At 46.1% G+C, this 13,499-nt stretch overlaps 1 protein-coding gene across 2 annotated transcripts; it reads left to right on the top strand.

The window, feature by feature from the left end:
• Nucleotides 1–1,604: 1,604 nt before the first annotated feature.
• LOC127779566 (uncharacterized) lies at nt 1,605–12,809 on the top strand. 2 transcript variants are annotated; one of them, XM_052306376.1, is made up of 4 exons: nt 1,605–1,838; nt 2,225–2,682; nt 6,167–6,402; nt 12,146–12,809. In XM_052306376.1, exons 1-4 carry the CDS (start codon nt 1,636–1,638, stop codon nt 12,692–12,694), a joined length of 1,446 nt encoding a protein of 481 aa, XP_052162336.1. In that variant the 5' UTR covers nt 1,605–1,635; the 3' UTR covers nt 12,695–12,809. The 2 variants fall into 2 exon arrangements, with proteins under 2 accessions (XP_052162336.1, XP_052162337.1); XM_052306377.1 differs by lacking the exon at nt 6,167–6,402 and having other exon boundaries at nt 12,146–12,234.
• The last annotated feature ends 690 nt before the right edge of the window (nt 12,810–13,499 follow it).

The following is a 13,499-nucleotide window of genomic DNA, read 5'->3' as shown; positions in this document are numbered from 1 at the left end:
GCGACTCACACTTTCACTACCTTTGTTGAAAGTACTAGTAGTTTTTTAGATAATAGATAGTAAGCCTAAACATACCAAGTTCAAACAACAAAGACGATTGTCGGACAGCCTACAGATTAATACTCCTGAAAATCTTATTTTACCAAAACACATGGCTGATCACGCATCTCATCTCAAGACAATAGTAGATCAAATAAATGAATAATTAATAGAGTAATCCATGAGCAACGAAAGAAAGCTCAGTCAATCCTCACTCGGCAGCTCCATCCTTGTTTATAAGAAAAAAAAGGAAAAATATCCGGTAAATCCATCAAATAAGTGAAAATCATATCTAAAAATTTTCTAAATTGGTAAAAACATTATTAGAGATTGGTGTAGGCACGAAATACATTCTCACTAAAATTCAAGTTCAAACTTGATTTTATTTGGGAGTAAAGAAAAGGACAAATTTTAGATAAATAGTACCCGAGCATAAACTAGAGAAGGCACGTGTTCCTCCTAGAGAATTCAGATGAACACCACAGGAGAAACATGGCGACGCCGGGATGGACGCAGTTGGTCGGCAAGTGTGTCTACATCTGCCGCGTCGCGCTGTGGGATCGGAGGCCCGGGTCGACGTTGTCGCTGTCCAGCTCCTCTCCCGCCGGCCGCCACACGCCGCCCTTCTCCCGGTCGACCGTCGCCTTCACCGACGTCGAGCTGGAGCGATTGCGTCGATGTCGTAGTCGGTGGAGGCGAAGTCATCTCGAACGTCTTCGTGGGCGTGCTCTCCCTCTTCGCTGGCCAACGCACGCCTCCCCCGACCTCCCACTGCTTTCCCTTCTCACCGCCCGCCGCCAGCCTTCCGTGCCTTGGTGAGATGGAAACAAAGGGAAGAAGAAGAGAGAGAGAGGTGAAGTGAGATGGGAACAGAAGGAAGGGCCCTGACACGTGGATCACACGTGGGTCCCACATTTGACTTAGTTGACTCTGGTCAACTAGTCATGTCGGACAAAACTGCGATAGATCTCTACAACTGTTTTATCGGTTGAGTGACACGTTTTATTATGGTTTAGGGACGAAATTCGAACTAAGGTGCAAATAAGGGAGCTAAGGGTCTCTTTAGTTCCCAAACAAAATTTTTTACGCTGTCGCATCGAATGTTTGGATACATACATGAAATATTAAACGTAGAAAAAAAACAATTACACAGTTTGTTAGCAAAATTGCGATACAAATCTTTTAAGCCTAATTGCGCCATGACTTGACATGTGGTGCTACAATAAATATTTGCTAATGATGGATTAATTAGGCTTAATAAATTTGTCTCACAGTTTTCTGGCGGAATCTATAATTTGTTTTATTATTAGACTACGTTTAATACTTCAAATATATATCCGATCTAACATAGAGGGGAAATTTTTTTTTCCAACTAAACAAGCCCTAAGTAAACTTTTCCAGTTACGACAAAATAGGGACCTTTAGTAAACTTTCTCTTCCTGATGTGGGCCGTCTGCACCGGTGGCCCATGTTAGGTCGATCTCCCCAAGAGAGGCCTCGAGCACTCGGCGATGAGCGTTTCGCGTCGCCTCGCCTCGCCGCCGGCCGGACGAGTCCCGGGCACCCCCGCCTCCACCGCCGCCGCGGCTTGCCCAGATGCGAACCCTCCGCTCTATTCCGCGTCTTCCCCGACGCCCGAACGCCGCCACCTCTCTTGCCCCGATGCACCGCCTCTCTTCTCCCTCGCGATCTCCTTTCACTTCCATGATAAGTGCAGCGCCTTACTGGTTATTGCCACCACCAGTGCCTACACGACGAGTTTCTCCACCCATGGTGTCTCCCAATCCACCTGTTTTCCGGTGTGCTTTCTTGTCCTGATGCTAAAGTTTGTGCCTTTACTTGCTACTATATAGTCTCGGATGCCCTTCTCAAGATTTTTTTTCAGGCAAATTTAGGGGTGGTGTTTTCTTGTTCTGATGCTAAATTTTGGATCCATTGGGCTGTGATCAACATTGGGTTTTAATTTACCCTTGCAACTTAAGCTTGTTCTCAGAAGGCAGAAGGGGAAAAATAAGTTTCTTTTAGCTATATATATATAATCCAATAGGAACAGAGAAAAAGAGAAAAATAGAAATCTGTTATGGATTTCAGGCTTAGATAATGTTAAATTACGATTTCAAGCCTGACTTGATACCATCTTATTTATTTCGGATGTTGATATTGGTTTTTTATATGCTCATGATAGATTTCCTTGGGAACCTCGGTACATGACCACCATCAATCGAGTGAAAGGCAATGAATCTGGTACACCATACAGACGGCCATACATCTCCTCTGCCAACGTTGTTATTCCATCCCGGAACCAAGGCATGAAAAACATTGACACCAAGGGCACAATCTCGGAGGTTATAGCTGGAGATGAGAAAATTGATAAAGATGTGACCGTCTCAGAGGTTATATGTGTCAATTATGATATATCGGGGCAAATTATGAAGCACGACCGGTGTGGTGATGAATGTCGAAAGAGCAAAACGAAGGAACACATGGGGGGAATCATTGTCAGTGATGACAAAGAAGCCATTGATGATGAAGGATTTGTTGTGGACAATACACTTCCAGAAAGTAGACACCGTGATGGTTCTATATACAGGGACATGGATATGTGGTGGAAAAAGGGTTATCATATTGCAGACCGTAATGAGAGTAAGCTATATATCTCTTTCTTTTCCTATTTATATTTTTTATATTATTATTACTATTATTATAGAGATGATTTGTTTCCTTAAACGTAGTGTATCTCTTTCCATATCATATTAGCTGTACATATTTTATTGTGATCCTATAGATCATTGTATATGAGGTGCTCTGCAGCACTGACAGCCATAGGCAAATACAGCGCTTTCTCCCTGAATTTTGCTTCCATATCAAACCTTGCCACACAACCTTTGAGCATGTATTTGAACTGCAGAATACATAGGACAATGACAGTTATAAGTGCACATAGTGGGCATCCACACTGTTGTAGTTACCATTAGGTTTAAAGTCTCCATATGTGCAGCCACGAACTACCAGCAATACAAGTTTTTGAAGCCTGCAGGCAGCAACAGACAAGTAATAACACAATTAAGTCCTCAGGCAGTTCACATAATATATATAGGACTACTAGGAGTTAAAGGGGCCAACCAAACAATCTGATGCCCCCGTTTAACATGGGGACTGCGTTGCCAGTTTCCAAAATGTATACTACTTCCCAGAACATGTATCACTTGTGTAGCAAAATTCTTTTTGCTGGGTCGGCGGAAGGGCGCCGACCAAATTTCATTAAGATTGGAGGAGTTAAAAAAGATTATACACGACATTAAACTGTCGAGTCGGGGGAGAGTCCCGAGAGAAAAGAAAACAAAAGATTATTTACAGGGGGTCCAAAAAACTTGCTGCTACTCGCAAGAGAAGATACCGGCCGCTTTTTTATATCAGCAATCAAGTGTTCGACCACCTTTGATTTGTCATAAAAAAATCCTAGCATTTCTTTCTTTCCAAATCTTCCAATAAACCAGCATAAACAAAGAGTCAAAAGCTGTCCTGTACTTCGTCTGAAAACAACCGTGAGCATGCTGCCACCAATCTGCAAGCTCCAGCCCGAGCTGATCTGGAATGGGGAAGGGAACATATGGTGAAGGAACAGCCATGTCCTGAGCTGCTGCCATACTCTGTTAGTGAAAGAACATTTGGTGAACAAGTGAATGCTGTCCTCTTGCACAGACCTGCAGAGCGCGCATGTTGTTTCGTGTGGCCAGCCGCGCTTGCTGAGGTTATCAGCCATTAAGCACCGACCCTTAGCAGCGAGCCACAAAAAGAACCTCACCTTCCCCGGCGCTTTGGTCTTCCAGATCGGTTCGCCATGAGGGCATCTGATCGAGGGGGTAAAGAAGAGCTCATAAGCATGAGACCGAGAAGACGCCGTTCGCTGTGAACCTCCAAGTAACCGAGTCTCCATTCTACGCCGTTTTACTAATTTGTTGCGGCTCTGGCGGCTCTGTATCGCCACCAAAAAACAGACCAGTGCAACAGACCAGTGGGGCTGGTCAGACCGGCCTTACCAGGTCGGTCAGACCGGCTAACAGCCCCGGTCAGACCGACCTAAGGCCCACGGTCAGACCGCAGGTCACTTTTCAGCACAACCAACCGTTAGTAAAACGGCGATATCTCTTGACTCGGGTCTCGGAATTTGACGTTCTTGGACTCTATGGAAAGCTTATTCAAAGGGCTATCCGACCCATGAAAAATCCATCCAAGAAACATAACTTAAGTCAAGGATAAAGGGCTCACACTCCAAAGGATATCCACCGGACATACCCACAAGATGTCACTCACTCCTATTGGACATGCCCACTTCTCTCTTGGTTTAGGACTTGAGAAAACTCATCACACTTGGTTAGACAAGCCCACAAAATGCACCTACATGCATATGAACTAATATGGCACAAGATCATCCACAAGCTCGCTTCATAGACCCCTCTTGATAGTACGGCGTCTATCTAGCAAATCCAGTCTACACCAAACACCAAGACCGGGAAAAGACTAAGAAAACATTCTTAGCTACATTATACCTTTGCCTTGCGCCATCCATCTTAGGGTCAAGCTTGAGCCGAGATCAACACTTGTGACCATCCGGTTGAACCATGTTTATGCCGAGGTCTTGTCCATCCTTTGTCAAGACTTTATTCTCATCACAAGCTTGACTTCATTCTTGCCAACATGACGATGTCCTTGGCTTGGCAACCACTAACCCATGGTGTCATTCATTAGCCTCATCGTAGTGGGACCTATTCCTTTTCACACCTCAAAGGAGAACATTAGTCTCAACAAATTGGTTGTCATCCTTCACTTGATGACCAACCGGTTGCATATGAAAGATATGGATATGTTTGTTGAGTATTCGTTAACATCACAAGTGTCATATACTCGTATGCAAGCTCAAGTGCAAAGATCCGATATAAATAATAGGTGAACAACATGGATCTAGAACATGCACAATAAATGTATAGGATTTGCTCCCCCTAAATATATGCATACAAATAAATATACAAGAGATGCAAGTGTATGCATAATTAGAGAATGACCAATGGGGGTTTATCCTATACATATAGAGAAGGCATATGTAGTAATGATGTAGACCAACATAAAACATATACCTTCATGATCTCCATGTTTTCAATGTAAATGAGACTAAATAAGATAGGACTCGAGTAAACATTAGTCTCACACTTATATATCAATAACATAGAAATCATAATATGAACCTATCAAAAAGTAGGAGATAAGAAGTGGTACATATCGTTTTATCTCCATGCATTTCATCCTTGTCATGATTAAGGTCCATCACAAAAGAATGCATGTCTTCCACATCTCATTATCGGGAAATAACCTAGTAGACAACTTATGCAAAAGAGAGGTTAATCTCATAAACATCGGTTTATCATCTATCACCAAAGTAACAATTACACAAATTGTTTAAACCAAGATCTTTCAATCTTTTCTCTCTTTGATGATGGATAATAACCCGATATAAACAATATAGAGAGATGAGATGAAAAATGATTTCAAATCAAGATAGAAATCTTATAATAAACAAAATATAGAATAAGCTCCCCCTCAAGATGTGCATACATATGGATATGAAGGAACGCATATGCACATAATCAATAAAGATCAAATAGGAAGCTCACACTATATTTTGGATCCATAAGAGAGACCAAGTTAGAATATGTGAAGTTTAATACATACCTCTCATCATTTTTACTTTCATATCCAAATGAGACTAGTCAAAGAAAGGCTCATAAAAATGTTAGTCTCATATAATTAGATTTGTCATTAATCACCGAAACCAAATTAAGGCACTTAAACTTACACCCGTGTTCAATGCTTTCATCGGAAGCAACTGATATGCATTTCGAGGCAATTCTTTCTTTTGGGTATTCCTGAAGAAGAATTTTTCAGGTGGGGAGCACAATTCCTAGTAAAAAGAACATAGGCTGTTTTTACTTTGTACATGAAAGGGAAAATTTTTCAATAAGGCCATATAATCATCAAATAGCACATGCATATACTTTTCAAATGGCAAGTATTTGTTAACTGCATTAATTTCCAGTTAGAAACTTACATTATTACTTTATTTTTTGTGAAGCTCGGTTGGAGGCAATTATGCATTCAAATCCCACATATTGTATCATTCATGATGGAAGTTGCATCACGCATTCTCCTGGTAGCATGCTGCAACTTTTATCATTAAAGTTGGCTAAACTTCCAGTGGATGGTAGCTTAGTAGAGTTGTACGGATACATAGCAGTGCGTGATGATCTAGATCCATTGCTTAATTATATCGTCAATTTTAGCAGGGATGATCCCATCGTTGTGGAGCAGGTACACATCCAAACTTATGTACAATTATTTCAAGGAATAAGTCTACCTAACACCCCTTAGTATTGAGGTTTGTCTGCTTAGCCCCTTCAAGTATAAAACCACCTTAGGGTAGTTTTGGTGGTGGTTTCGTCCACATGGCTTGTTAGGTTGATGCTGCCACGTGGTCAAAACCACCTAAGAGAATCATTTAGGTGGTAGATCAGGAAGGGAGGGTGGGGGGGCGCAAATACCCAATTTTGTACCTATGAGGGTTCGGTACACAAACCTCCATAGTTGATGGGGTTAAATAGACTTATTCCCTATGTTGAATTACATTATTCATTTCATAATATAAGGCTAACTTCTCACATGCATAAAACGTATGAGATTGGTCACTACATATTTCTTGATGACATACTATATTTGCTAATCTCATCAAATCGTTAAAGTTGTTCCATAGATATATATTGTTGTTGGATATAGTACAGGCCCTTTGCAGATTCAGAAGGATAAGGTCAAAACTGTGGGTCCCCGCGTCGCTCTTGCGCGGGCGGCTCGGGAGCGAAAAAGCCCTAGCCGCCCACGCCTCCACTCCTTCCCTCACCCACCTCGCCGCCACTGGAGCTCGCTGGCGGCGAGGCCTTTCTCGTCGCGACTCCCTCCTCGGCGCGACGTGGACGGAGCGAGGACAGCGAAGTCCCCCACTGACACGGTCTGAGGTGGCGACGATGGGGATTTGTGGGGAGGCGGCGGATCCGATGCCCCCAAGGCTGGATCTGGCCATTCCTCGCCTGGTTTTGGCGCGGTAGCGGCACGAGACGGCTAGGGACGGCTCGACGGCGTGCGGCCGTGGTGGCGGGTGGCGGTGTGTGACCAGCCCGGGCGCGAAGGCGACGAGCGGCTGGGGGCGGCGGCAACGACTCGGCGCGGCCGTCTCGGGCGCGGAGAGCGGGCGGCCGAGGGCGGCAGCGGCAGCTCGGCGGCGCAGGGCAACTCGGGCGCAGCGGCGGCTGCTCGGCGCTGGCACCATGGCCTTGCCTGGCAGCAGCCGTGGCTCGCCGGTGTAGGTGAGGACGCGGCCAGCGGCACGTGGCCTCCGCGGGGAGAGAGCGCCGCGGCTGGCAGGCCCAGAGGCAGCATGGTTGGAAGCAACGCGAAGGCTGGTGCGGAGGCGCCGGCTTAGCTCAGGCTGGCGGCGTGGAGGCCGAAGCAGCGGTGGCGCGGCCGGCGTCGTTGGGCGGCTCGGCGACGAGGTGGCGGCGGTGTGGAGGCATCGGCGAGGCCGCCGGTGGGCTTGGCGGCGGGGTCATCTTCCTTGGGGTTGGCCAGGCTACCACGGTGTTTGGGGAGCTCCTCCCCTCTCTGTGAGGAGCTTTAGGCACGGTGGAGGCGTTGGTCGGCCTACAGGGAAGTCTCAGGTTACCAAGGCGAGGTTGTTCCCGGTCCTATCCCATAGGTCAGATTCGACATGGAGGCCGGCGTGTGGCGTGGCGGAGGCGACCTGGGTCAGCGCGCTAGGGAGTGGCGGCGAGGTAGAGGGCACTGGCGGTGGGTCGTCTTCCTTGCGGCTAGCTAGGCTAACCCTGTTAGGGGAGCTCCTCCCCTTCTTTGTGGGGAGTTTCTTGGTAGGCTGGAGGCGGTGGTCGGTCTACTACGAAAACTCAGGTTGCCGAGGCAATGTTGTTCCTTGACTGGGCTCCCATAGGTCGGATTTGACGGGGAAGCTGACGGGCGGCGTGGCGGAGGCGGCCTGGGTCAGCGCGCTAGCGGAGGTGACAAGTGATGTGGCAGTCTTGTCTTTGGCAGGACTGGAAGCCGGCCAGCGGAGGGTCGGGGGTGACGGAGGCCATGTGCCACCGATGTTTGGATCTTGGTTTCAGATTGGGCGACGAACCACTGCGGTAGGGTTGTAGGGAGTTCCGAGCGAAAGTTTAGCCCAAGTCATTGGGCCAACAGTGACTACGCTTTTGAGCGTGGTTACCCTCCTGAGGTCGACGGCCCCGGTTTTGGTTCATCAGAATCACCCTTACACGCCGTGCAATTATGTACTGGTACAACAAAATGGTGGATCTATATTTTGAACTGAGTATTAGTCATCTTGTCCAGTATTGTATTATACCTTGGTAACTTACTCTAGATTCCAAAAGAAAAAAACATTTTCACGTTGAGAATTACATTATATATTTGTGAATTGTGAGAATATTCTAGAGAAGATGAGATATACCCTATTGGGGCCGTATGATGGGAGACGATTAGGGTGGAGTTGGGGCAAGACTTGTTTTTTTTGAGAACCAGTTGGGGCAAGACTTGAGAGGGTCGACATTAGATCCCAGCATTTATGGTTTACTACTTCTTTGTTTAGTCTATCACCCAATTTTGTAGCACTATTGAGGTACCCCACCTTCCTCCTGAGGGCACTATTGAGGTACCCCTCCTTCCTCGGCAAGGAGCTCTGGGTGAAAACCTTGTCCAGTTCTTTGGACGGACGATGACGGCGTCTTTCGATGTCGCGACCCTCGTGAGGGCGTCGTTTTTAGAGTCTTCGCTCCGTGGTGGTGTTTTTGGCCTGGTAGCGATCGGTCTCGTATACCGACGACCGGTTCGGTGCTCGGCTTCCCTCTCTGTAGCGTGTGTTTGGACGGTTGGTACATGGTTCGGGGCATGTGCTCTGGTGCACATCCTTCTCGACAGCCAGCTGTTGATGCAAAACTTTTCTCGTAACCTTTTGTTCCTATCTTAATAACATTGGCTGACCTCCTTCAGTCATTCCGACAAAAGATATATATTGTTTTATAGCTCCCATGTAAGATTTTGTTTTAGCTGCAAAAAAACTGCTAAATGTGATTAATCTGTCCAAAAGTAGCAGAATAATAGTACATTATACTTTGGATTATATAAGCCACCACTACCTTCGTCCAAGGTGTATTTTGATTTGGAAAATTCATACTTCGTGAGTTTTGGCAAAAATTAGTCTAATTATTGATGCTCGAATTACTTTTTTTTAGATGAAAGGAAACTTCCATCACTTCAAAGAAACAACTAAATCACTGTTCACCAGGTTACAGATAAGCACCAAACTATTAGTTGTAGAGGAATCCAAAGCAGCGGCTAACCTTGCTAGTTCATGCGCAACATTATTACAAGCTCGATGTCAATGCACAACCAATTACATCAAACTGCAAAGACAACAAGTTCCTAACTTCACGGATAACAGCAGCATTAATACCATTATCAAAATTCATCATCGTTAATTGCTTGAATAGTTGTTTAGAGTCAGTTTCTACAATGACATGACTTATACCAAAACGGATACCCAAATTGAGAGCTTCAATACAAGCCATTGCTTCTGCTTGCAGTACATCTTTTAGATCTATTAGACTACCTGCTGCTGCCACAATATGTTGGCCTTGGCAATCCCTCACAATTACTACACCCCATCCACCTCTGTTTGTTGAGCATAAAGAGTCATTGATGATTACTTTCAGCAACTCACCCAATGGAGGAACCCCCATTTACCAAGAGGCTTCTCTCTATAATTGGATGTAAATGTTCTATGAACCTATTTAGCATAATAAAATTATCTCTAGAAGCATAAGATGTTTTGGCCTCTCCATTCCTTGTCTAGATTCACTAACATCATATGACTTTGGACACTTGTATGAAGCGCATACATTGATGCCCTGTCACTCCGCCCGCGTCGCTCCCCGCACGAGCGACCGGGCGGACGGCAACCCTAGCCGCCGCCACCCTCCCCATCCCTCATCTGTCTCACTGCCGCTAGAGTGAGCGGCCAGGTCACGGCGCGACGAGCAAGGACGACGGCTGCAGGGTAAAAAACCATCTGGCGACGGGCTAAGTCCGGCACGAGGGAGTAGAAGCGACGCTTAGCGGCGGCTGTGGTGGCCCGGCGACGAGGAGTATCAGCGACGGCGGTAGGTGGAGATGGCGAGAAGTGGCAGCGGCAAGGATGTGGCGGCGTGAGGGTGACCTCGCCGGAGGTGGAGGGGGTGGCCAATCCGGCCCAAGCCAGATCTAGCCGCCTCCATAGATCTAGTCGGGGGGGGGGGGGGGGGGGGGCTCGGTGGAGTTGGGGGAGGTGACCGGCGGAGGTATTGGGGGCCGGCGGATGTGGTGGGGGCGAGTTGGAGTAGGTGGTTGTGGAGCGGCCGATGGTGGATTTGGCCGGCGAGGAGCTAGGGAAGGTGGCCGGCATTTCTGAAGGTGGCTGGCGAGGTGGCTGGAGTGCTAGAAGGTGGTCAGTGGTGCTGCCGCTTGGAGAGGCCGTCGGTGATGCAATTTGCTTGTTGGAAAGCTGCAGGACACGGGGAACAACAGTGTGGATGACGGCCTGGTCGACGGCAAGTGATCCTCCACGATCGGCTGGGGCTTCTCCCATTCCGTGGAGCTCCTCCCCTTCTGTTGACCGGTCTGCTCTCAGACACCGGTCGTGGGGAGTTTCATGGCAAGGGAGAGCCAGTTTGGTTGAAAGAGTTTTGCTTGGTGGAGTTCGGGAGCCTTCATCTCTGCTTGTGCTTTGATTGTTCTTGCGATGACGAGGTGCTCGGTTTGGTGGAGAGGTGCTGCACGAGAACCCATGACATAACCTTCTGTTGGTGTTTGGGGTGGAGTCGGAGCTACTTGCCTAGGGGTGGCAAGCTTGGCAACGATAACCCCCTTGCCTTCTTGGTAGTTTCGTTGGGGTTGCTGTGCAGGTGGCTTCCTAGCGGGGTTTTGCGTTAGTGTTTTGGGGGGAGTCGAAGCTGCTTGTCAAGGGTGGCAAGCTCGACAATGATAACCCTCTTCCGCTTTCGTCTTGTCAGCGCTGTGGCGGCTTGGGTTGTTGTAGTTGGCAGGGAGAGAGAGCTAGGGCGAAGGCCCTGCTTGATCTTGGGTTAGAGCCAACGATGTCGACGCCTGTGGGTGCCGTTTTCCTTTTGGAAGGCGTCATTACCTTGCTTTCCCATTTCTTCGGGTGAAAACCTTGTTCCGGTGTTCGGACGGACGTTGTTTGGCGTTGTGACACTACCTTCCTTCTTGGAGGCTTCGTCTTGAAGACCCTGCCCTACTTTGTCTGTGGTGTGTTGTTAGGAAGTCGGAGCTGCTCTTATGAGCTCGGCAACGATGACCTATGTCCTCAGTTGTGCTGTCGCAAGTTTTTGGTTTGTTCTTCGTGTAGGTTTTTCTCGGTTTTCCCCTTTAAACCGTGCTTATGTGAGGTTTTTTGGCCCTGTTTTCCCTCAAAAACTGGGCCAAGTCTCTTCTTCTTAAATGAAAACAAGCACTCCCTGTCCTCTCTGAGGTTTTCGTTTCAAAAAAAAAAGAAGCACATACATTGATTCATGCATAAATCTATTCAAAATATCGGAAGTATTTCCAAAAAAATTCTGGTGCTACATAGTTTTGGACACTTGGTTGCTGCTTAATACACTACACAAATTTATTTATTTTTTTGTTCATAGGCATATGAAGATGCATAGCATTGATGATCCAATCACTAGATAAATCTTCTCTTTCATTTTACACAGGCTTATGTTTATTTGGGATTTGAAACCAAATCAAATGAACAGTGGGGTCCAAAATCCCCTCGCTCTTACCATTACGCACTTTGTAACCATTTTATTCGATACATGAGATCTTGGTTATCAGTTGTAAAATGTTCATTTTACATAAATGTTTTTACAAGTGAAACACCATAAGGGAGGCATCTAGCTTTAGATATTTCTTACTTTTATATGAAAAGCAACTAAATACAATAATTTTGTAGGGTTCGCTCATCAACATGGAAGGCCCTAAGCGAGGGATAGACATGATGGACTATGCTCTAATTGAATATGACATGAGGATCAAGATAGGCGAACAAGAAAAAGATGACGTACAGCTGATCGATGGTGCATCATTGATAGGCCCTGCAGGCCTATGGAATGAGCCATACACACTTCGCATCCCTGGCGATTACGGTGCGGTTGACATAACTTTATCACGGCTTCGTTGGGCTGCTGAGGCGACTGTGGAGGTTGTCATATCAGAAGTGCAAAGCAGTTTCGATTTGTTGCTCGGTTGTTTAACAAGTGGCTTGGATAAGGAAATCCAGCTATTTGATGGTACCATCACTGAGCCACGTGGGTTAAAGAGGTCGGTGGTTGCTGTAAGGATGAGATCTTTGATAGAGTTAAATTTCAAAGTAGGCGCACTGTCATCCTATTTGGACCATTGCTGTTCCTTCAAGCCAAAACACCATGGGCATGATGCTCAAGAAATAAAGACTGCTTTTGCATTAATCTCAGTGAAGGTGACTTGGTTGACTTTGTTCTAACGAGTGGGGGGCCAAGAGTGAATAAAAACTCGCAGCTTCATAAATCTAGGTGTGGCAATCTTGGATTGTAAACTATCGTGATAAGTCTTAAGTAGTTTCTACTTGTAGTTGTTTCCTCCAGGTCTCTGGCCTAGAAGGACTAATTTGTAATTTTGCCTGTCTAGCTAGTATGGCCTCACTCAGCATTCTAGATGCTGAGAATGCATTTTACTAAGGCTTGATAAAAGTTCCTTCCAAAATAGTTTCTACTTGCATATTTTACAATCGTGCAGTGCAGTTGTTTCACATTTTGTTTCTTCTCTCCGTTATATCAGTACTTGGGATCGATTGCCTTGCCGGACTGGGTTAAAAATATGGAGGAATTTCCCTGCCATATCCACAGAGTAGCTTCTCTGTTTATTTTTCGGTGAATGAGAACTGCGAAAACGAGAGTGGGGGAGGATAGTACATGACTCCACTTCTTGATGTTCAGCTCATAATATTCCATTACAGAAAGCAAATCACATAATTCTTTTTATTAGTAGAAGAGTTGATGACTCAGGAGGGCATACTTAATTTTGATTCATCAAATGTTTTTCTAGCACAAATGACAGTGCGCCTCGCGCTTTCCATACTACCTTCGTTGATAGTACGAGTAGTTTTTTAGATAATGGCTTAGTAAGGCTGAACATACCAGTTCCAAAAAAACAAAGACGATTGTCGGACAGCCTACAGACTAATACTACTCGTGAAAATCTTATTTTACCAAAACACGTGGATGATCACACATCTCATTTCAAGACGATAGTAGATGATATACTCCCTC

The sequence above is a fragment of the Oryza glaberrima genome, chromosome 7 (assembly GCF_000147395.1).
Source record: "Oryza glaberrima chromosome 7, OglaRS2, whole genome shotgun sequence".
In the NCBI taxonomy this organism is placed as follows: Eukaryota; Viridiplantae; Streptophyta; class Magnoliopsida; order Poales; family Poaceae; genus Oryza; species Oryza glaberrima.
Note: the sequence above shows the minus strand (reverse complement) of the source record. Positions and strands in the feature narration are given on the sequence as shown.